The 25645-nt window shown below is 37.3% G+C and overlaps 1 protein-coding gene across 23 annotated transcripts in view; it reads right to left on the reverse strand.

Annotated features, from left to right (window-relative positions):
* The window catches only part of MYCBP2 (MYC binding protein 2), a 273135-nt gene that overhangs the window by 28864 nt on the left and 218626 nt on the right, over positions 1-25645 (reverse strand). For 10 of the 23 annotated variants that reach the window (XR_011259486.1, XR_011259485.1, XM_069601843.1 and 7 more), the window contains 12 exons: positions 17104-17205; positions 12616-14259; positions 11510-11679; positions 10325-10569; positions 9248-9415; positions 7911-8068; positions 6710-6909; positions 5545-5694; positions 4073-4233; positions 2918-3074; positions 2513-2737; positions 380-445 (listed from right to left, as the gene is read on the reverse strand). Coding sequence is in view for 21 of the 23 variants with exons in the window: in XM_069601843.1 (XP_069457944.1) it covers positions 380-445; positions 2513-2737; positions 2918-3074; positions 4073-4233; positions 5545-5694; positions 6710-6909; positions 7911-8068; positions 9248-9415; positions 10325-10569; positions 11510-11679; positions 12616-14259; positions 17104-17205 (3446 nt within the window). In the remaining 2 variants the exon portion in view is untranslated. The remainder of the gene's footprint in view (positions 1-379; positions 446-2512; positions 2738-2917; positions 3075-4072; positions 4234-5544; positions 5695-6709; positions 6910-7910; positions 8069-9247; positions 9416-10324; positions 10570-11509; positions 11680-12615; positions 14260-17103; positions 17206-25645) is intronic. The other 13 variants (XM_069601855.1, XM_069601854.1, XM_069601853.1 and 10 more) reach the window with 3 other exon arrangements.

The following is a 25645-nucleotide window of genomic DNA, read 5'->3' on the forward strand; positions in this document are numbered from 1 at the left end:
AAGATCTTCAAGGTACAGGACAATAATCTACATTATAATCTGAAGTGTGGCTGAATTATAGCGGCATTTGTGAATCAAATCTATGAAGAATTCTAAGGCACCCTGAATCTCCACAGGGGAGCAGAAGTCAGGGTGGAGGGCTGTAGGCACAGTCTACTTACTCATGACTACAGAACATTTAGGAAAATAATGGGTAAGATGTTTAGAACAGAGACAGTTATAACTATTCCCATATGTGGACTATTTGCCAACTTAGTGTTTTGAAAAGGCATGATTTCCTATAACAGTGTGGCATGCCAAAATGAGAGCTCAGCAGTGGGGACTGAGAAGAAGACATCTCCGCCAGGCAGTGAAAACATCCAATGACAGCTTTAATTACCTGCTTTATTCTGCACAAATCTTCTACTGCTTTGCCAGTTAAGAAGGTCATTGAGGTGACTTTATTCTAAAATAAACAATTTAAAATCGTTATTACACCATGTTCCTGGCTCTAGAGCGGACAGTGATTTCTTACAGCCTATCAATATCATATCAACTCTTCTGCTTGTCTTCTATAGCCCTTCTTAACTGACTTCATTCCATCTGTGAAACCAATCACAGTTCCCACAACTCCAGTCTTTTTCTTATCCTCACAAACTCCGTCTTGAATCATACATTTCAGTCCTTCTCTATGGGCTCTGAGAGAGGAGGCTGGCATTCCCTCTTTTCATCCAAAGTCTAATCATTTAAATTCTATCTCTATCATGAAGTCTTTCAACAATTCGCCTTGCTACTTACGTCCCATTCTTATTACATTATTCTCATTGCTTCTGGTGTAAAAGCGAGGAAGGCAGGTAGCTTAAGCGACAAATACTTGCGAGTATCATGATGCCCCCGGACAGCCATCGGGACTTGGGGGAGGACACATGAGAGAGATGAGTTCTATCCCCTTGAGATCTTTGCCAAATTAGGGAAGGACCATTTAACATATAAAGTAAAGTAGCAAAAGAAATTTAATAGCTTTAAGTACTGGAAAGAATCATACTGGTACTAGAGTCAGAGAGACCTTAAGATTGAGTAAGTTTTATGCCAAGTACATCAAGACATATGGACATATGAATTCCTTAGAGAGTTGTATACTTTTAAGTGCTATAGGCTGATGCAATTCAAATTAACAAATGCTGTGTTTAAGGCAGTGTGATGGGAAGGCTGGGGGACACACAGTACACTATGTAAGTCTTAATGATGATATAAATCAGAGGAGGTTTCCTAAGAGAAAAGCTGATGCCAGCATATCTGTAAAAAATGAATATTACCGTGATTCTCTCTCCTAAAAGACAAAATGTTAAATTGATTGCAACCACTGTTTTGATGGAAAGTATATTCTACCTTAAAACATGAATCAAAGATAACACTGTACTGAGCAGTGAGTTCCTGTCAGAAAAATGTTCTGATTTATTATACCTGACTTTCAAGTAAGACAAAGTTGTACCGACTGAACTCTTGGGTCTGAAGAGGTGATAAGCTAGTGATGTAGTGATAGAGTAGCTAAGCCTTTCTCTTACTCAATCTGTGCTGACGGACAGAAGGTGGGGTGACTGTAGACAGCAGGGAATGCTCTGACTGCAGACTAAACTTCTGTGGTCGGCATTCTCCATTCAGGTCATCTGAGACCCAAACCCACCACTCTGGCTCTCCCAGGGAAAGGAAATATACAAATGGGACAGGAGCAGCTTGGCAATGGCCCAAGGGGACTTATTAACACTGTACCTACAGGCCACTTCCTTTCTGAGGGAAAAAATTCTAGAAAGTATTCTTTCTCAAGAATGGGATAGAAACATGGGAATTTAGCAGTTGGTTTTACAGTCTTATTGGCTTTTAATACTCAAGTAAATAGGATGCTTTTTCTTCTCCAGTGCTTTTTGTTAAAGAGTGCTCAATTCAGTTGAAACATGTAGACAGGCTAGAGCTAGGGGGAATATATAGTCTGATTATATATGTTAATACAGGAATTTTCCCCAACTCCCTTCTGATGGTGCGGGTAAGGATTAAAAACTGAAGGCTAATTATGCTATAGGTCAAACTGCATTAAATGCCACTAGAGTAAGGTAAAAAAGAATCCAGAGGAGAGAAAGAGTAACTTTTATAGAAGAGGTACTGTGGGAGAATTTGTCTGCTGGGTCTTATACTTGGGAAGAATCTGAAAGGTAGAGTTTAAGAGAAGGACTTCCAGGCCAAGGAAATAACTTGAACAAGGGCATGGAGGTAAAATATCATGGAGTAGATATTTATTTTGCCTAGCTATAGATTTCATATATTTATAATCAGAGCCTTTCTTAAAATGGGTATTCCACAGTGCCCCAAGTCATATTAATCTGTTTTTAGACTTGAGTTATTTTGAGAATATAAATAGGTTGTTTGGTTGGTGAAGTTCCAGATGAAAGCCTTTTTGCTAAAACTCAGAAATGAGACTGTTATCATTAATAAAGGTCTGACAAGAACTAACAAGCCACAGGTAAGTTTCCTTTCTTACCCCAAGATCTCGGGAATTGTCCACATGAATAGATACATAGCGGGCATTGATGCCTTTTACACAGTTGATGGTGATGTTCTTTGTTTTGTTTTTATCCTCATCTCCTGACTCCCAAAAGGTTTCTGTGGAACCATCCGTCAAACTGCCAATCATGGCAGGTCGGCTTGAAGTTTTTATGTCAACAATGCTGGTTAAGTCCTTTAAGCACATTACTATGCACAATTCCTACCAGAAACAAATAGACATAATTGAAACACTCAAATGGAAATCTTCCACAACAGTAAAATAGACATGAGATAGAAATAAAAGTAAGTATCAAGTTGTTTAGGAGTAATTTTCAGTTTCTCCTTCAGTACATTGTTGAGTATTAACAGGATAACACAGGATAACTGTTAGATGACTGACCTGACTCATAGCTTCAAAGCCAGACTGTATGCTGATGCTAAAACTCTCTTCACTGTCTCCATCATCTGATTTTGACAAAATATTGTTAATGTGATGAAAGACATTGCTCTGATGGAGGAACTGGTGATCAGATTGCTTGAATTTCAGACTCCAGCACCTAAAAAGGTGTAAGTAATATAGTAAATAATTCTTTTTCAGGAACCTTTAAGGAATTCCTTAAAAAAAAAAAGCACTCTGTAGCTAATCTTAATGCTGTAGGTAAAATAACAATATTAGAAATTTTTAAAATTCAAGAAACAAAATGATTTCTATTGGCTTTTGGAGAAATATACATCATTTCTGTTGAACAATGTAAATTCTAAGGAAAGTTCATCCATTTTAAATACAGCCAAACTGACACATGAAGATCAAAGCTATAAAAGCAAAAAAGGTAATCAGTTTTGTAGACAAGTGTTATCCCAACTATAACAGCCTCTTAAAATTTATTAGTCCAACAATTCTACACTAATTCATCAGAGTATAACACACTTTGTACTTCTAAAATCTTGCACTACAGAATCTCTTCTCTGCTGGTCTCATCATTAGGAATGTGGGTAGACAAAATCACTCTGTCAACCTATTTCTTATAAAAATCAGTGGAGGATTTACTTGTATGTAGTCCAGTATGAGGTTCTAGTGATAAAGTTCACAATGTAAAAGTAATGGTGAGGACTTAAAAGGAGGAGATACTCTTCAATGTAGTTTCAGGATTGGCTGCATTTCTCTTGATATTCTTTTCAATTCAAAACCCTATTTTGAATTCAGTTTTTGAGATTTAATTGCCGTCTCCATTTTTGCAACATTTAAGTTTCTACTCTTGAGGAGCACTGAGACATGTGATTTGGGGTAGCAGAGAAAGGAAAGTGAGGAAGATGGTTTCAGACTGTGACAATTTAGAGGACTCAGAAGTATACCATCCACAATTTACAGAGGGGCCAACAGGCATGAGCTGAGGCGAAGGGCAATTCTAAATTATAACTATAATGAGGGAGGTCATTCATATAACACAGGATTCTTTCTACCTTAAGTATTTAAAGAGATCTTTCAAGCATTTCATGCTCTGACTGCTTCAGAAAACTTTTCCAGGGTACTTAGGACACTTGGAAATAAGATTACCTCAGGGCCATCTGCTGTAATGAACTGCCACTGGGGAGAGACATCATAAGATCGGAGATGGTCTGAAGTAGGCGGTGAAACGTGTGTGGTAAAGGATGAGCAGCTTCCCCTGCAATCACTATATCTGAGAGCGGATGCTCACATACCCTCGTATCTTTCTCCTAAGACAGAAATGGCAGGCAAGTTCATCAGTTTGGGAGCTGGAAGGAATTTTTCCCACAAAAGAAAATGTGTACTTTAACGATACTGATGTAGTAGAAATGTAAACAACAAAACCAAACCATACCTCAAACATCCAGTAAGATTAATTATGCTTACATTTTTAAAGGAAAAAATGATAAGGTCACCTATAAATAAAATCACCAAACCAAATAAATGCCACATATGAGGATCAATTCCTGCGTACTCACTAATCTACTAGCAGAAATGAGCCTTTCCCTTCAGCTGAGCACCACCCAAACTGCTGGCCCACAAAGTTGGGAGCCAGTAAGCAACTGTTTCCATTCAGTAGGTTTTGGGGTATCTGTTACACAGGAACAGACAGCTCTTACGAATGTGTAATAACGTCACATTGTAATTGTGGATTGTTTTCAATTTTCCCTTGCAACCCTATTGATTTTCATTTGATATCTTTGAGGTTATTTTATTAACTACATGCATACACTGAAGATACAGAATTACTCTTTTTATCATTTTGTAGAGAGCCTCCTTATCCCTATTGATAATTATATCCTGAAGTCTATTTTATCTGATGTTGAACTAGCTGTAGCAACCCAATTTTGATTGGTATTTATCCAGTATATCTTTTTCTACTTTCAACCTTTTACTTTTAATCTTCCTCTGTCCTTATGTTTTAAAAGGTACGATGCTTATAAACAGTACCGAGCTTTTGTTTTTTTCTATCTATTCTGACAGCTTTTTTAAATTGAGGATTTAGTCTTCTACTTTTTTACTGTAGAAATATAAATGAGATCCATAAATCACAGCTACAGAGGTATAAATGTGGCTGGAACCCAGGCTTCCAGGGCCCACAGTCAACGCTTTTCCATGATACAGGCTGCCTCCTATAAAACTAAAGTCTCTTCTAGCCAAACTTTTTGACTTTCAGGTCCAGGCACAATCTCATTTTCATTCTCTGTGCCTTACAGTAATGCTGTGAAGTAGATGGCCCTTCTCTATAATAATGTTGCCTTCTTCATCTTATATTGCACTGTACAGTATATATCTTCCAACTGAGTGCTTTGTGTGTGACAGTGATGGCTAGTGAGAAACCAGAATTGATTGACAGTGTTTCTGGAGACAGAGAACTTTCATTCAGCATAGTTAGTATGTTGCTCATAGCTCTGAATTGGTATTCTTGCCTTTAGGTTATATAATCTGTGAATACCTCATGTAAATTATGGTATTACCTGAAGAGAGTTCGACTCTTCTATAAAAATATGGACAAATAAAAAACCAAGAGTCTCACTCACTTGTTCTGCATTTTCTTTGTTTGTTTTGTTTTCCTCATCCTCTTCTTCCTCTGGTTCCACTGGAGCAGGAGTCAGAGACGCCACGAAATGCCACAGAACATCATGGAGAGAAGTGGTCTGGATGACGTTACACAGAAGCCAGTTGAAAGCCTGCACGAAAGAGAAAGTGAAACTCGCTCAGTCGTGTCTGACTCTTTGCGACCCCATGGACTATATAGTCCATGGAATTTCCAGGCCAGAATATTAGAATGGGTAGCCTTTCCCTTCTCCAGGGAATCTTCCCAACCCAGGTCTCCTGCATCACAGCTGGAATCTTAACCAGCTGAGCCACAAGGGAAGCCTGAAAGCCTGAATAAACAATGTTAAATAAGTCCAAGATAAAGAGAACCTTCTGGGACTCAAGTATTTTATGGGAAGACTCTAGGAAGACTGATTGTCATTTCACTGAAAGTACACTGAACTTACACTGTCAATAATTCTGGCCCTAATTTAAAAATTAATAGTAGGGAATATAATACCTATGAAATGCAATTCAAAAATACTTTTCCAAACTACTTTTCATTTCAAAAATTTGTCTGAATATTAATTTACACAAGCACATTTTTTCCAACTTGCATTTAGAATCAACATGCATTTAGAATGTTTCTTAAGTTCTACACAAGCTGCTACTTACTTAAATATAGATTCATGTGGTTCCCACTGATGAATATCATGAGTACTTTCTACTCCATGATAAAGAAAAAAGATTTGTTATAGATACAAGTCTATGATATACAGTGATCCATTTTCAGAGAACAGAGACCCAGATAAATTATCTTCGTTAAATTTATAATTCAAAAGCCCTACTTCGGATCCCTTTTGCATGATTACTCTAACTGAAATGACACTGTGATTATAAAAAGCTTTTTTAAGAAGATATTGTCACGATTCAGATAATAAAGCAATGTAGAAATGATGTTTTTCAGAGTGCTTAACTATGAAACTCAAATTCATTTATATTCCTAAACCTAGGAGTTTAATTTTGTTGCAAACACAGTATTTTCTATTCACTGAGGTCTCTTAATTTGTCACAATTTCTGTTCAGTAGAAAACTGACATCATTAAACAGAACCATCAGATGAAGCTTATGATTAATGAATTAATAATCCTATTCATGTATTCTTACCTCCATAGCAAAAACTCGACAAGCAGATTTCCTTAAAGCTTGTTTCATTGCTATTTCCAGACCTTCTAGATCATGATGCTGTATAACAAAGGCTAAGACCGGCCACTGGAAGTTTCGTTCTCCTTTGGAGAGGGAGCTGTGGGCTGAGATGAGCCGGGACAGCTCGGGAGATGGATGCCTCAAGAGCGAAGAACCCACTTCTGTTTGAAGGAAAAAAAAAAGTATCAATTTTCATAGGCAACACATATTAATATATTTAAAGTGATTTCAAAAAACAGTATCCAGCTTATTCACTTAAGTGTCTTTGGGGGTTTTTTTGTTTTTGCATTTGACACAAATCTTAATGATTTCAATTTTTTACTGAAGCTCAGATTTAAATATCTTACTTAAAAGTTATATACCTATTAATTTTCAAAGGTAAGTTTTGAACCCAGGTCTGAAAGTTCACACTTTCTATAACACTATACAAAATGTGATTTATTTTCTCCCCAAATGGAATCCCCAGCATTTTCTAAAGGACTGCTTTGTAACAAATGGTATTTCATTAAGAGCCCAAAGATACTTGTTGAATATATCCTCAATATTTTCCTAGAAGATCTTCAACAAGATATATAATCATCTACCTAAAAATATTAGGTCAGATCTTCGTTTAGTAGTTGGCCTGATAAACCACTAACAAGTTATCCTTTGCTTCTTGGATTTCTTTCTTTATTCTTAAGACAGAATTAATTAGCCTCAATTTGGGGCTGCCAATACTAATTAGTCCAGACTATCTAAAATTTTTCACTGATTACGAGCTAGCCGTATCTCCAGTTTTTATTATCTGTTTGAGTGATAGTACTTACAAGAGTTAATAAGTTTCTATTGAGAATATCATTGTGAAAGTGTCAAGTCACTGGAACTGCTGATTTACTGAAGCTTAGTGGGAGGGATAATGGTAGCAATATTCAGCTTAGATACCTAACAAGTAATATATTTTAAAGATCTGTTTATTCTTGAATAATAGTGCATGATGTCTGGGTGTCTCTTCCAACTAAGATGTAAAATTTAAAGAGGCACATTTATGGCTGTGTCACACAGAAGGAATGTTTAACCACGATTTAAAATTAATCCATTCCTCTGCCTTCAAAAATTAGATTTAAAAAATCTACAAATAAAATCATTAGGATCACTCAATCTTCTTTTTCATCTTTATACTTACCAGTGTCTCCACTGTTAACTCTTCTTCGAGGAATGGCTTTAACTCGTGCAGGTAAGATGGAGTGCTGTTTATCATATTCAGAAGCAACAACGGAGTAGGATCTTTGGAAGACAGTTCTCTTTGCGAGATCAGTATCAGTTATGGGACTAGTTTCCAAACTGCAGATAGAACAAGGTGACAGATAACTCAGGAGAAAAAGGGAATGATATTGACACTGTATTTACTTAGTTTTTAACAGCGTAGTCAAATGTGTGAACCATGTGGAAGAATACAAATTCAAAGCCAACTTGACAATATCTCTTTAAGCCATAACTGGATCTTTCCAAATGTAATCACATTTTGACCGATTTCAGAACTGCATCTTAAAACTTTTGCTTCTCTTAAATCTACTTTGCATTTTAAATGAAAAAGAAGAAAAGGCATCAAATATTCTAAGCTTCTCTCAGAAGCAAAAGCACTGGTGGAAGACACGTCATGATATTCAGGAAAAAAAGGCAGATATATTCATAATAACACTGAATACGAACAATGAAAATATATACACGAGGAAACCTAATAAGAGGGAAAATGAAAGGATATAATTTTCCTCTGGTTCTGAATGTTCTATGAGGTTTCTCATTCTCTGGAGGTGCTACCCAAAGCTCTATCTGGAGCATGGCCATACCACAGTGTACTGAGAGATGACAAACTGGTTCCTAGCCTCAGTTACACTATACTTAAAACTGTTTGAGAACTCAGTGGTTTTCAGGAGGGCTGTTGCACACGACTGAAGCAACTTAGCAGCAGCAGTAGGAAACCAACCTCTTTTTTTTTCTTTTTTAACTATACAACATTAAAAAACAGTTACAAAAGTATTAAGGTGGTTATGTAATTTCTTTTATTGGGGCATTTTAAGAAAAAGATAAATACCTTTCTTTACTTTCTAAGACAAATTTACAAAATATTCTTTTTGTTTCTTTTCCATTGGTCAGGCCTGGTTTAAAATCCTATGGCCCTCAGTAAAGCTTATATATAGTAACTGGCTAATTCTGGCCATGTTGTGTCCTTACTGCCTAAATGAGTATACATTCTTGTTAGAATAGATGATGAATGTTGTATATAACTAATTGGAATAAAGGTGATCTGTGCTCTCCAACTGGATCTGCTATCAAAGACCTCACCTGATTCATGAATGCATGCCTTTTCTTACTGCTCTAATAGTCAGGACAGTTGACGTGACTTCCTTCCTGAGATGGAGGGATGCATCACTATGAAAGAACCTCTAGAGCATTCTCTTCTGTTTAAAATCTCTCTTCCACCAAACACTGGACTCAACAAAAATATAGTAACTCAAATACCTGGGTGGCATGGACTTCATGTTGCTCTCGGGCTCTTCAAATACGTTGGGACTCGCATCAGGGGTTACTGATATGTACGGGGCTGGCACAGATGTTGAACGCAGGTACCTCATTTCATCCTGGAATAGGTTGTCATCTTGATAGCCCACAAAATTTTCATGATGATGCCTGCATTAAATCAAACCCAGTAACTTAAAGTATGATGGTAATACAGATACTTTCCATTTTTAACCTCCTTTGTAAAAGCAAAAATAACTCATACATCTATAATTGAGGAGTGTAAAGTATTAAAATAGCGGCAGATATAAGGAGGAAGAAATAGAAGGCTGATAATTTTACACATAGGTATTCCAGGTACCACAAACATTTCAAATACAAAATTGAATTTCTTTCCTTTTGAGAACTTTTCCATCTTTCAATGTTTCAGTGAGTGATCCCACCAGCTATCTGGGTGCCTTAAGCTAAAATATTTTGGTGTCACAGAGGGCTCAGCCCTCGGCCATGACCAGTCCTTCAGGCCTGTGGACGCTGGGTTCCCTTTCACTATTCTCTCTTCTTATTTCCCCATCATCACTGCCTTGCTTCAGGCTGATGACATTTCTTGCGTGGACTACTGGAGTATAGGTAGTGACCTTTATGGTAGGAACACATGTTAGAGTGAAATTTGAAAAAGATTAGAGATATATGAGATGTTTCGTGGGTTAGGGGGGAATATATCTATTCCCCAAAGGGCTAAAAATTGTAAAATTCATAGAGTATGCCATCAATTTTTATATGTTTTACCATTTGATTCTATCCTTTTCAAACTGGAACACAGAGGTGCTAGTCTAAGTACAATAAACAGGTGACTGAAGCTGAAGGCTTTTTGCACTTGGCATTCCCGGTGATTTTTTCCAACGTCCCAAATGTACTTAGTCTCACATTTTCATTTTTGTTTCCTGTTCATTTTACTGAATTATAAGTTCAATGACAAACAAACTACATAACTCTGCTTCTTAAAATGGAACTGCTGGTTGGTAAGTCATGCCAGCAGGCAACTTCCAAAGTGATTTAAAAAAAACAGCCAAGTGATATTACCTAGCTAATGTCTGCAGGTAGAGACAAGGCATTTTAACAGGAAGGTCCTCAGAAATGCCCTCTTTCACGCTGGGGAGTTGAGACTGGAATGGCTTTGCTGGATGGTAGCACAGAATGCTGGGTTCGGCAGCGCTGCTCAGCGACAGCAGGAAGAGGGCATTCGCTTTAATCACCTGGTGGGCTTCCATGGTGGGCAAGGCACGCGGAGTCTTGACTTGCATCGGTTTCCTCCTAGACTGCTTGACCTGGAGGGAGAATTTTTAGGGATCTTTTCCTGCTTATATTCAAATGTGAGATTTTTTAACCTAAATACTTTTGAGTTGATAATACAAATTATTAAATACTTGTAGAACTACTTTAAAACAATAATAGTGATTACCAAAAACAACATTCACTTCATGTTTCTGAACTGACTGAAACTAATTTATATCAAATACAAACTGTATTTTTTTTCTCTTTTTGGTAAAAGTTAAAAACCTAACTAGTAAAATCTAGATGTAATTATTTAAATAAAAGAGTAAATAACGTGTGCGTGCGTGTGTGTGTATGTGTATCTGGCAAATCTTTTCAGTTAGGTGTGTCACTAATGTGAATGATCCTCACTTTCTGTAAATCCTTAATATAACTAAGTATTAAGAAAAAGAGAGGAGATAAAACAGCAGAAAAAGAGAAGGAAAAGGAAAAGAGAATTTAGAGAGAGAAAGGGTTAAGAGGGAAAGCTAAATTATGTAAGCAGATGACTGAGTAGCATAATATTTTTAATATCAACTATATGAAGTTGTCTGATGACATGATCCTAAAAAGAGATTTTTTTTCCTCCCTCTTTAATCTCCTTCCCCATCCCAACCCTCTGGGTTGTTACAGAGCCCCTGTTGCTTTTTTTTTTTTTTTAATTGAAGGGTAATTGCTTTACAGAATTTTGTTGTTTTCTGTCAAATATCAACATGAATCAGCCACAGGTATATGTATGTCCCCTCCCTTTTGAACCTTCCTCCCACCACCCTCCCTAGCCCACCTCTCTAGTTATTTCAGAGCCCCTGTTTGAGTTTTCTGAGTTGTGCAGCAAATCCTCAATGGCTATCTATTTTACATATGGTAATGCAAGCATCCATGTTGCTAAAAAGAGGTTTTTTTATAAGGTTTATCCTTATCATTCACAGTATAGTCAGAAAAAAATAAAACTACCTTCTCCCGGGCAGCAGCCTGTTTCTCCCGGAGGTATTTTTCTCTGCAGCGATCACACACCAGATACCACGTGCTTCCCCCTATGCCGCCGTCGCCACAGTTACCAGCCCATCCGCCACAGAAGTGCCCGATGCTATTGTAACCTTGTCCACCAGCATACCGGCCACAGCCTTTGAAGTAAGACCATAAATAGATACTGAACTAAGAGTCCTTAATAGTCTGATGCTTGCTTCCTATGCACAAATGACAGATTTCCCTTCTGAAAGCAAGCAAAGTACTAACTTTTTCACTTTTTCTAACCCCCCTCCCCCTGCCCCCACAGGCTGTTAGTTATATCAGCAAACATGCACGTATGACCAGAAAGTAATCGACTATATGACGTCTAAAATACTGAAGATACTCTATACACGCAGATGAAAAGAAATGTTAAGACGTGGGAACATTTAGATTTATTTAAGCGTGTCATAAATTTGGACAAAATAGATATAAAACATTCTGTACGAACAGTAAATTTTACAGATCACATATTTTACGAAAGGTTTCAGGAAGAGAAAAGCATCTACCCAAATCCGTAATAGGTGAATTTTGTAATACTAATCAATTGTTATAGAAATAGTTACATTTATCTAAAATACTGTCTTTTGATGAAACAGCTGATTATCTCTTTCACAGGAAGAGGCCCATAGAAATCAATATAATCTAATTTAATTTGCAGTTTTGGACGGGAAAACAATACAGTTAAAGGAGACTTAACGCTGAGACCTCTCCTGTGTGTTTGGATATGTTATTTCTACTGTGTGAGACAGCAATCCTTTGGGTAATATGTAAAATATTTTAAAAGTTAACAATATCTCAGAATGTGACACACTAAAATGAAATAGTACTAAACTGCCTTGCCATCGTAGTATTAGAATTTCTTTACCTATTTTCCACAAAACTTATGCTGTATTGATAAAGCACTTTAAAAATTACATTCTAAGAAAACTATAAATTCTGGGCAAAAGTGTCCCTGTCCTTTAAGGTAATTCATGGAACAGCTTAAGTCGGAAGCTACCGCATCTATGTTTTACGCAAAGCGCTTGCGCGCACTCCAAAGCGCCACTTACCTGGGTGAGCCTGCCTCATGTGGTACGTCACAGGGTACGGGTGGGGCTCCCCACACAGCTCACAGATGGTGTCTTTCTCTGGCCCTCCTACCGCCAGCTGGGCCATCTCCCCAAACAGATTACCCCTGGGCCGGACTTCGGTCTTCTCTTTTTTCTTCTTTTCTTTCTTCGCCTTCTTATTCTCTTTCTCACACTCTTTCTTTTTGAGGACTGCACAAGAACCGGGACTTGGGAAAATCATATTCTGGGACGCTGCTTTGATAGTGGCCAAAGAGATGTCTTCCCAGAAAGCCACCAGGTGCTGCAGCGTCAAGGGGAGCGGTGACTTCGACTTCGTCGTGTGGTGCGTGGACATCTCAAAAGTGGCCTCGGCTTTCCCGTCTTCGCATTTTTCATGCAGGGGGGGTTCCTTCAGCATGGACAACACCTTATTTTTGTTGATGCTACCCATTTTAGATATGTCTGGCCCATGAGGTGCAATATTAAACATATTCAGTGCTGACGATATTTCCAACGAGTGTCTATTTTTTAATTTGGTTTCCTTTTCTTCTGACGGCTGCTGGCTGTTTAAGCTACTTCTTATAGGCGCGTGTTCTTTGGAAAGGTCTGGATTAAATTTTAAGAAAGAAGAACAAGCCATGGCGTCATGTACTATGCCTTCGTGCCACAGGAAAGAGGCGAAGACGGCCCGGGCACACTCAGCCACGGAAGGGGACATGGCTTGCTTGGCTGGCTCCAAAGGTTTGGATCCCTCTCCTTTGAAGAGAAAGCTGGATTTTTCCTTCTTGGGCCTGGTGTGCCTGTTAGCACATTTTCGACTTATTTTGGGGGACGCCCTCATTTCCTGTTCCTCTTTCAGTGGGGCTTTTCCTATGCTGAAATGCACTTTATTTGAACCTTCATCCACACTCTTAAATTCACTGCTCTCATCACAGGTGCTGTCTGTTAGGCTGTTGGTTTTTAAAGTACTTGAGGTGCAGACTTCAACCACCTCACTGTGGAGGTTTTCTTGTACCACGTGGGGAGAGGGAGCTCTGTTTTCAGAGCCGGGGGAATCTTTAGAATCCTTTGGTACTGGTTTTGGTTTTGGTGATGTTGATCGCCCCCTCAAGGGTTCTGTGAGGGGCATTTTCTTCTTGCGCAGGGTATCTGGATCAAGGGTGTAAGAGTCTGATTTGGAGCGTTCCCGGGGAGGATCGAGTTTCGTCTTAACAGGAGCAGTGCTTTTCTGAGGTAGGTTTTTATCGTGTGGTGAGGAGGATCTCGGAGAACTAGCACCGGACGGGCTAGACCTATTGGCTGGGAGCGTCTTTGGCTTGGGAGAGGATGACCGAGAACCTGGGCCTGGGGACTCAGCTCTGAAGCCAGAAGACATCCTCCCGTCAGATTTCAGAGTCTGCAAGGTGTTGTGGTTGGGGGACAACGACCGACTATGAGAATCTGACCGCAGCTTTGCAGCGTCGGATTTCAGCATGAGAGACTCACTGGCCGACAGCCCTTCTGTGCTCCTGGGCTTCCTCTGCTCCGCAGCAGTCCGGCTCATGCGCCCATCAGGTTTAAGTGCTCTACTGTGTTTGGAGGACAGTTCTGGTTTTCCCGACGTACACACTGGTCTAGGAGATGCTGAGATGGTTCCTCGGTCACCTGTATGGTCCATTTCATAGTGAAACTTGTTAATACAATTATAACTTACTGATGATTTATCTACTAAACCGTGAAATAAAAAGTAACTAAAAAATTTGTGTTGCTTTTCACAGACAAAAATATTTAAAAATTAAAAGCAAAAAAGGGGAGCGAGGAATGATTTCTCGACAAAGTTCGATTACATTTTATAATTCTAATATTCTTATGATTGGATTAGAATAATTTATTACTAACATATGAATGCTAACAGAAAAAGGATAAAAAGAAAAATAATCTCGCTTTTTCTCAAGCAAAGCACTAGGAGTTTCTAGATGGACACCATTTATTTTCGGCATCCTGGCCCTCCTTTGGTGTCTCTCCCTCCTACTATTTCATGCCTTCTTTAGAGGCACGACAGCAAGGATGCCTTTGCTGTCGGGAAGTGGTACAGCCTTCAAGATTATCTTTCCTGCCTAATATCAAAACTCCTGCCTTTATTGCAAGTGATATTATTGTTAGGAGGAAAGCAATCTGACCAAAGTGACTCAACTGGCACAAAAAAACCTGAAAATCCATAAATCTTGCTAGAAGCGTTCGGTATTTTTTTTGAAAACGGATACTTAGTAAATTGAGAAGAATTTGTTAACTGGTTACGTTGCAGTTTGTTCTTTTTCTTTTTTAAAGGGAAATGAACAAACTTGGATAAAAGTAGTAAAGTGTTTTGGGGCTTGTTTGCATATGTGTGTGTGTGTACAGTCATGCTCTAGTTAGTACTCTGGCAAGAGAGTTTTGCCATCGAATCTGTCTCCTCATGGAAGGCTCACAAAGGTTGATATTTTTGTTTGTTACTCCCTTTCACTGATGTCATGTCAAGAATGGGTCAATATAATAAGCATTTGATAAATATTTGTTAAGTGAGTAAATAAACTGCTATTTTCTTTTTTCCCTTCTGCTAGTCACAATCTTCAGATTCTCTGAAAATCCATTACGGCCAGCACCACCACAGGGCAGAGGGGACAGGAGCCACTGCTGTGTAAGGGTCAGATTTTATAAGCCAAAGACTGTATTTGGTAGAATCAGACATCAGCCCAGTCCTTGCCAACTGATTGATGCTGGAAATACCTTCATCATCACTTTATTTCATGAGCTAAACCATACATAATGGTGAATCCAAGCAAATAAGTAGTTAATCTTTTATACTTGGCATCTCTCTCTACAAGATCAATTTGTGAATTTTCTGAAAGGGGCGTGCTTTCTAATTAATGATGCACAATTCTTCACAAAGGAAATCTCTACTGTGACTGGCTAAACAATAGACTCCTTCAAATGTCAGGAACACCATTTATCACATGCCAGCAAACATTGCTTGTTATATAGAGAGGGTCAGCATGCGGGCTGCTCTATATCATATTCCTATGCTTCAAGTAATGGTGAGTATTTTTTTAGATCTGTTAAGTAGTGACAGCTGAATGCCTGTTGGAGCCTAGGTGCATAAATAATGCACAATTACTTCTTCCTGACATATATTTGTCAAATTATAAATGAATCCTGCTGAAAAAGTTAGTTTTCCAAAATATATTTCATATATTGAAAAAAAATGTCAAGTTAGCTAAATGTGGTAAACCCATATGCTAACTAACTAATGTGTATCTTCTTCGTTTGGGGTTTAAACGTTTTGAGGCATACAATAAATATCACTAAAAATGGTCATATGGCTGTTTTAAGTGTCACTAAATAAAAACACACTTTGTCAAAAAGCTTTTGATCATAAATACTTTCACATTCATCACTTAATTTTGTTTGATGCTCATGTTTATCATGTGTAAATTTAAGTGATAATAGACACTTTCTTAATCTCAAAAGAATTCTGAAGAAAAAATAATACAAGACAGGATAAAAATTTAGTACATTCTAACAAATTAGTAAAAATGTTAAATAGTAATTCATTAATAATCTGCATTTATGCCAAAATCATAAGTAAAAGGTTATATAATACCCTTCTATAATATAATGCACCCATAATACTCTACCCTGTAATATGATATGCCATAGTATATACTACTTATGGGTTACACCAGACTATCTACTACAGAGATCAGGTTCTACAATTATTCCATAAGATTATATAGCATTACTGTCAACTGTAACAAGGAGAAATATAAAACTGTTTTACTCATTTTTAAGAATACAAGATTTTAAAAGTTAAATATTACTCTAAGATAAAAATATGTGATTAGGAATATACAGTACTTTAGAAGACCAAAGCAAATTTTAAAATGGTCTGACATTTTATCAACTGTCAATAGCTTAAACATTTCTAAAATTAAGCGACTAAGGAAAATATAAGGAAGACTCAAGCCAAATAGGATGGCTCTGAAAACAAAGGTAAACTAAAAAACTTATATTATCAAACTTTCTCATAAAAAACTAAAACAGGAAAGTTATTTTTATATTAAAAAACAGAAAAGTGAGTCTAAGACTAACCTGTCACATAAGACACTATATTCTTACGGATCACAACGTGCTCAAGGCTTACACATATATCACTTTGTTCTGGTCATAAGGGCTTTACAATTCCCCAAAGGCATTTCTTTCTATGTACTTATTTTATTTAAGACTTCATACAGGTTCGAAATTAAACTAAAGTTTACTACAGATATAGTAAACAGGCATATCAATTAGGATAATCAATACAATATTGAACAGATACATCACAAATTACCCCAAAATATCAAGTTTAAATAAAATGATAAACTTTAATCTTAATGGAATGAGATGAAAATGACTGAAGTGAACTAAAACTTCTTTCTTGAAAGCTCCTACGTTCATTAAGAATGGCCCATCCGTGGAGGCACGCATACCCACCCTTCAGTTTGTGAGACAGAGATGAGAGAGCAGAGGCAGGCCCAGCTACACCATAATTTTTGTAAATGCGCTCACGAGAAGCAAGGTTGCGAGATGGAGATTCTATAGTGGAAAACATTGGCAAAGAAGCAGCACAGATTCAATGGAAAAAAAAATTTAGCAGAGAACACAAGCAGAAACAAAGCATTTCAAATGGTATGCAAAACTATTAACTGCTATTAAAAATTTCATATTCTGCTAAAATTTTCAATAAGTTTATATTTCTTTAAAATTAAAAACTGAAAACAATGGTCAAATTAATTAATTTAGACTAATAACGACAGCGCCAAATGTGTTAGCTTAAAAGTTAAATAACAGTCACAGCACTGATAAATCAAATTTGAGCATTTCTTTTCAGACTAATATTTCTTTAATTCAGTTTTCTTTAATTTGGTGCTCACTTACTTATAAATGAAAGTTTATAAGTAATTTTTTTGGTAAACAGTGTGAGATTAAAAAAATGTTACTTACAGTTTAACCTACTGTCCTCTGGCTTTCTGTATGGACACAGGACTATAATTTTTCCAGTATGCATCTCAGAATGGACCCAAGTTGACATTTATGGTCAACTACTTTTCTGAGTCCATCTTCAGTAAAAACTACTAGTGCCAATTCCAATATTTAGCGTTTGTTTTGTAGATCATATTACTGAGATACCAAATTTTATTTATAAAATGTATCACAACACAAACAAAGCAAAAAAAAAATTACAAGTCACTGAAATGTTAAACACATTAATGATTCACCATGCAGAAAACAAAGTCCTTAAAATGAAAAAAATATATATATTTTTCAAAGAATTAAGAGAACCTTTAAAGTGGTCTTTCAAAAGCAGTATGCTTTAAAAAGAAATTTCTAAATCTGAAAATTAAGTCACTATTTAAAATTTTAATTTCTGGCAGTTAAATGTAATCAACTGAGCTGAAACAAATTCAGGTAATAAGGAGATAAGTTTCTTAATATCATTGAAATAAAAAAATGAATACACACTTATCTCAAGAGAAAAAGTAATGGCCAAGATAAAAGATGAACTATTCATAAGGCAAATGTCCTTCTATATATGGTAACAGTGTATGTATTATGTGTCAGACAATGTCCTAGAAATTGAGCAAAAAGTAACGAATAGAAATGAAGTCCCTGCTCGTACGGAACTTATCTTCCAGTAAAAGGAGAAAGACAATGAACACATACACCCTAGACGGAGTGGTGATAAACTTGGGAGTCGTAAGCACACAGATGTTGGGTAATACCCCATGCCTGGGTAAGACCCCTGGGGGAACGAGGTCTAGATGAGACCTCGGAATACAAACCTGGACATTCCTAGAAATACAGAATAGAGGAGGATGTAGGAAAGAGGTCAGAGGTGAACAGCTGAGGTAGGAGATAACCCGCAGGAGAAGAAGGTGTTTCAAGGGAGAAAGAAAAGGCAATCCTGTTAAACACTGCCAACAGAGCAAGTAAAATGAAATCTTAGAATTGACAATTGAACTTAGCAAAACAAAAGTCAAACACTGACTAGGGTGATATCGGTCGATAAGGACAACTGCAAAGACCCCTTGTAAGCTGGTTCAGGAGAGAATGGTAGGAGTGGATGGAGGGATGGACCCACACGCCATCAAGTCATGTTCATCTAAGCTAAAAAGCTGTTAAAATTTTAGTATCTTTGAGCATTCTTCTTTTTAAAGTCTATAAAACTCAAAGGCATCAGACTCTACAAAAGGAGTTCTTACGCTATTAATACTGAGTCTACAACTCGCCCCAAAAACGTCAGTTCGAGTGCCAGTTTTTGACTGGAATTCAAGGGCAATTCAAACTGCCCATGTAAGGACAGTTTCATAGCCTGGTCACTAAAATTTGTGAAGACCGTATGTAGCAAGGGGACACAAGAGCAAGAAATTAGAAGACTATCTTAATTAAAAATACCGATAACATAAATGTACAAAACTATTGATACATGGACACTTGTAGGATAAGATGTTAGAGGTTTAAGGACAAACTCCTGGAGAGGGTTTTGAAGCCAAAATATGCTTGAAGTCTTTTCAATATGTTACAAAACCTAAAGAGAATAGGTATGATTCAGAGTGAACAAGAAGAAACAAATATTTTTTGAAGGTCTAAAAAAGGTTACTTTTAAATGTCTAAATAAAGTAACCTGCGATTTCACACAACACTTCTAGTCATTTAATTTTACAAAATTTGCCCATGTTTAAAATACTTTGAACTAAAGATTGATCTTTCAATTTAAAAACAGAAGTGATCTGAAGAGAAACATTGCTACCTACGCACAGAAGAAAAACTTGATCAGCTTTTAGACATTTGATGAAGATTAATCATGCACCTTTTTATCTTGCTTTAAAACAACTAATTATTAATCTCTGTAGGCTTTTGATTTTTTGTGCATAATATAGTTAACTAAGGAGAATAATCCTTAAAACAAAATCCTTAAAAAGCAGGATTTTTTTCTCCAGTACTCATTTGAAGTCAATGTTGTTTTGTATCAAATATCCCTTTATTAACAATATGACTCTTTACATGTCATTTATTCTTTGTTTTCTTTGTTTTAAATCCCAAGTTTCAAATTCCCTGGAATATTTCATTCATTCTCTGGTCACAGAAACTCTGAGTTCACTGTAATCTGTATTTAAAAACTTATTCCCTAGGCTAATTATAATAAAAGTTTATCTATTTTTTTTTTAATAAGGAAAGCATTCACATTTCAGTTGGCCAAAGACAAATTGTGGGACAATACACTGGAAGAAATCAAGGCACCTATCACCATTTAGATTTAAAAAGGAGCATATATTCTATCCCTGTGTCAGGAAAATCCCCTGAAGAAGGAAATGGCAACCCACTCCAGTATTCTCGCCTGGGAAATTCCATGGGCAGAGGAGCCTGGTGGGCTACAGTCCATGGGGTCACAAAGAGTTGGACCCGACTGAGCATGCACACATATATTCCTTCAGTGTTGAGTCAACAATGAAGAAATGATCTTTATCCATATGTTGATTAGCACCCAGGGTGCTTCCATATCTTGACAATTATAAATAATGCTTCTGCAAATACTGGGGTGCATGTATCTTTTAGAATAAGTGTTTTTGTTTTCTTTGGATTATACCCAGTGGATCTGCATCTAAAGCTGTCAGTCTAGACAACTGCTAGCTTGAGCATGCAATTGTCATCACTATCATCTTATTCTAAACCCTCCAAGACATCAATAGACAGATGTGGGAATAATACTTATACTTAAATATACTTATTTCTTATCTGCATATCTTTTGGCTAGGTTGGCTATTATAAGTTTGGCTATTATTTATGTATTGTCTCCTTGATAACCAATACATTCGCTTTTTGACTTTTTAAAAAAATAAATAGCTTTAAAATAAGTAATTTCCAGAATATCTGAATTGTAAGTTAAGCTTAGCCACTTACTGCCTGTCATAAGAGTCTATACTGTCAAAATATCTGTAGTTCTATTCAGAGAAAACATGCAAATGTACAATTACTGAGGTTCAAACTGAGTGAAGAAAGTCAGCAACACTGTCCCTGTCATTCCACTGCAAACATGACACAATGTTATCACTGTTTGCAGAAGACTCATACAACTAGATTTCTTTCTACATCTGAAAAACATATACATAAATAAATATAGGTATGAATAAGCACTAACAGGATACAGAATCTTAATAAATGTGTCAGAAGAAAAAGAGCTTAAGACACAGAATTGAAACTAAAATTTGTTTACATAAATGTCAGTATACTAAATGAATTATAAAACTAGAACAAAATTTTCAACCTTAGAATAAAATAGAAATATGTCTTTCACTAGAATATAACATTAATCCATGATAAAAATGCAGTAAGGAAGATGGATGAAAATCTGTAATGATATATTATCAACTTGTTAGTCAACAATGCCATCTTCAGTTATGCAAATGCTAAACATTTATTCAAATTATAGCTTTCTGGAAGCTAAGTTACCCAACTGAACTCATTTTTTCCTTAAAATCTTTTTATTCTGTGTATTGGTATCAGGTAAGCATATAATCTTCCAAAACAAAGGAAAACTGGACATCATTCTAGACTGGCTCCTTCGACTATCTTTAGCACTTCCTGTACAATCTCACTGCCTACATGTTTCTAAACGTGTTCCTTCTATTTTCCCATTGTAATTTACCTTAGTTTAAGCCCTACTCAGCTCTTCTCTGGAATTTCTGCTTCTAACACTCTCCCTTTCTCCAGAACCCTTCTCATAATATTTTCAGTTATCTTTCACAAATGTAAGACTGATCACATCATTCTTTTTATTTAAAATTCTGCAGAACTATATAATCCTTCATCTGTTTCTTACACTTTACTCATTTTACACAGTATTAAGTCTAAACTACTGAGAATGGCTTACAAGACCTTCACGAGGTGGCCCCACCCTGTCTAGTGTAAGACAGTGCCTGGAGGACACTAACACTCTAAGCTACCAATGCATGAGTTTCTTACGTGAATCATGTTTTTGAACATAATCAAATGAGCTTATTCTTTCGAAGTGCTTAAAATGGTACCTGTTATGTAGTAAAGGACTGCCATGTGCTACTGCTGCTGCTGCTGCTGCTAAGTCACTTCAGTCGTGTCCGACTCTGTGTGACCCCATAGACGGCAGCCCACCAGGCTCCCCCATCCCTGGGATTCTCCAGGCAAGAACACTGGAGTGGGGTGCCATTTCCCTCTTGAATGCATGAAAGTGAAAAGTGAAAGGGAAGTCGCTCAGTCGTGTCTGACTCTTTGCGACCCCATGGACCGCAGCCTACCAGGCTCCTCTGTCCATGGGATTTTCCAGGCAAGAGTACTGGAGCGGGGTGCCATCGCCTTCTAGCTATTACTATTTCATACTTTCTCCTCTTTCCTCAGACCACCAATGCACTCTCCCCGTGCTAATTCTGAGCTGATGACGGCTTCTATTCTACTGAGAAAACAAAACAAGACAAAAAACAAATGGAGAAGATTCTCATGCTGTGAACACTACGTATTCTTTTCTCTCCTGTTCTGACAGATGAACTATTTCTGCTCCTACTTGGCCAACATTTCCACTTCGTGCTAAATCCCATCCCCTCTTCCACAGAAGAATACTGTTCCAGCAATTCTCCCCTCTCTCCTGCATCAGCAATATTTCTCTCTATTGGATCATTCTCATTAAAAAAAAACACCTTAATGTTACCTTTTCCCCCCCTTAAAAACCAAACCAAACAAAAACCTCACCAGATCTCACGTCCTCTATCTTGGATTCACTTTATTTTTTCCTTCCCTTTACAGTAAAACAAGACAGATTTATCTATAATAACTATCTTCAATTTCGCATTCCCCTTTTTATCTTGAAGCTACTCCATCAAGCTCTGGCAGCTCACCCTACTGGAGCTGCTCTTATCATCAGTGACCTCACGGTGCTAAATCCACGATGCTCAGTCCTCACTTTACCCGACACATCACCACATCTGATACAGATGATCACTGTTCCCTGAAATACTTTTCTCCACTTGGCTTGGTTTTCCTGCCTCTGTGGCCACTTCTCATTCTCTCTCGCTGATTTCTCCTCTTTCTCATGTCAGAACACTGAAATGCTCCCAGGGTTCTGTCTTTAGCTATCCTTTCTTTTCTCCCTACACACACTTTCCTGCTGCTTTAATCCACCCTTAGGGCTTTACGTGTATATAACAATTTTCAAATCATTCTGCTATAAGCCAAATAAACTCCTAACTTATGTGTCCAGCCCAGACAGTTCCCCTGAACCCCAGGGTCATGTGTCAATCTTATCTCCACTGGATTTAACAGGAATCTCAAACTTAACATATCTAATCAATCATTTGAGAATACAGTGACAATTATTGCCACCTTGATCCAGGCCCCTTTGCAGCGAGCAACTCTAATCAAGGAGTGGAGTCTATTTCTCCATTCTTGAATCTAAGTGCACTGCTTTGACCACCAGAGGATGGCAGATGTGATGGTGTGTCAGTGCAAATCTCAATAGATTGTGAACACTTTTTCTTTCTCAGAATCCTGCAATGTCCAGGCAGATAAACCCAGGTTAACCCACTGACTGACAAAAAACAGGCCTAATCATCCTTTTCACACCAGCCAATGGCCAGCTAACCCCCGAGGCAAAAATACCTGGCTGACCTACGGATGCATGAAGAATCCCAGGCAGGGTCCCAACACCTATCCAGCTGAGCCCAGTCTTCTCTGCCAATCCATAGAACTGTGAGCTAAACAATGCTCATTTTAAGTCAGGAAGTTTTGAGGTGGTTTGCTATGCAACAGTAGCTCTAAGCTCTCTAATCTTTTCTGGCAGAGTAGGCAGCTTTTCTCCTGTGTTTCCAATGCATCCTGTGAATATTTGTTCCTGTAGACTTAAAAAATAATGTCATTTTTAAAAAACATGGCTGCCTTTGACAGTATTTCAAAAGATTAGTGATGGTATTTTCTCTACCTTATTGCTCCCTATAGCCTAGCATAGAGCAGATACTTAACAAACTCAGGTAAATAGGTGATGGAAGAATAAATGGCCCATCTGAAGAAAAACAGGAATGAAGTGTAGAATAAACTTAGTAGCCAAGACAGAAATGGGAGCGAGAGGAGAGACAGAAGGTCAGATCTTGTCAGGAGAAAGCAAAGAGATGCACCAAGGCACACTGTGCTATAAATAACAGCAGCATTCTTTGGGGTTTAAGCTTCTAGAATGAACTTCATCAGGGCTGAAGAAGAGGAAGAGGAACACGGGTCCAGACTTTGCTACCACCGAGAAGATGGTGACATGGAATGAAAATAAATTCTGGCCCAGGACTGAAATGACAAGGATGTGTAGGGAGGCTAGAGATGTTCGAGTGCAACTGAAATATATATATATATATATATATATATATATATATATATATAGGCTCCTGTGACAGACGCTATAGGCTCAAGCATGAAACATTTTATTGAGATTATTTGACTTCATAACATCTGTTGATATCCTTTAATTTTTTTTGACAAAAATTATAAAGAGGTAAAGGACCTTAGAAATCAGCTTAGTGTCACAAAACTAACTGGAGGGAGGAGAAGAGATTAAAACACAGGTCTCCTTCCTAAGTCAAGTGTTCCATCCATGCCTCAGCTCACAGCGGGCAAGGAAACAAGTGGATAGATTCTAGGCTGAGACTGCAGTCCAGGATAAAGATGAAGTCTAAGACTCAGAAACAAACCTGCCTTTAACACTAATATCTGGTTACAGTGTTACCATATGAAGAATTAATCTCAAAGCAAATAATGAAGTTAAGCTATGAAAATGTATGGAGCAGTAGCTAAAAAACCTCCTTTGTACCTTTCCAAACCCCATCCTGACACTCACTCCACAGACAATAGAATGCCCTGTCTGAGATGGTGATTTTTCCCCTCTCTGCCTTGGACTGTGAGAGATGCTGAACGTTTGCATCAAAAGGCAATATATCAGCAGATAATGATCATCAGGCACTGCATTTTATGGATGAGTTAAAAAGGGCTCTAGAAATGTGAAGTAACCTAACTAAAGCTAGTGAGTGGCTGGAGAGGAAATGTGAGCTTAAAGTCTTTCCATCACTACATCACTGGAGGCTAGGTAAGTAAGTAACAGTGCTTTAATTAAATGGTAGTATATTCAAACACTAATCAGTACGCATGCAGATACTCAGACGGACTCTTGTCACATTTAGCAAAATTTCTGTCTCACTTGAGAATGTGATAAATGAGTATAAAAGAAAAAGTCTTGTTGCAAAGTAACACAGAACTCTCATAGCTGAGCTTAAAGTATGATAACCATATTATATGTTATATGTTTAAAATCTCTGACAAAATGGTGAACTGTCTTAATGCTCTATTTGACATTTTTTTCCTACAAAAAAGCAAATTATTTAGCTTTTTGGACAGCAGCTAGAAAATATGTATGCTAAACATAGTCCTGTGAAAAACACTTTTTCGATTGGATTAGCTTATGCAAAATTCCATCAGTATAAACTCAGAATTATTAGACATCACAACATTAAAGCTGGATTTAATAACTAAGGAAATATTCCTTCTCTATTTTTAAGATGTATTATGAATAAGTTCTGGAATATTGATCAGAAGATAACAAGAAACACAGCATCTCAAACTCATGGTTCACACTGCAGAAGTGATCATCTTAGGCATTCACAATCAATAAATACTCTCTGAATGCTTGTGACGTGTGAGATATTGTCAGAGGCAATGGGATAAATAAAATGATGTTTTCAAAAGAAATGAGGAAAGACAATGAAAATTAAGAATGCAATATTCTTAGAAGAAAATGGGCAATTCCTTTTCAACTCAATTCCTTTTCAAGAAAAGGGGACAATTTCCCACCTCAGTCCATTAGAAACTTACTGCCAAATTACCTACCAATTCTAAAGTCTACTTAAATAATTTTGAAATGAAAAAGTAAATGGTAGAATAGCAAAGGAAAAGTTTATATACACACCTCTCTCAT

Source organism: Ovis canadensis, chromosome 10, assembly GCF_042477335.2.
Source record: "Ovis canadensis isolate MfBH-ARS-UI-01 breed Bighorn chromosome 10, ARS-UI_OviCan_v2, whole genome shotgun sequence".
Lineage (NCBI taxonomy): Eukaryota > Metazoa > Chordata > Mammalia > Artiodactyla > Bovidae > Ovis > Ovis canadensis.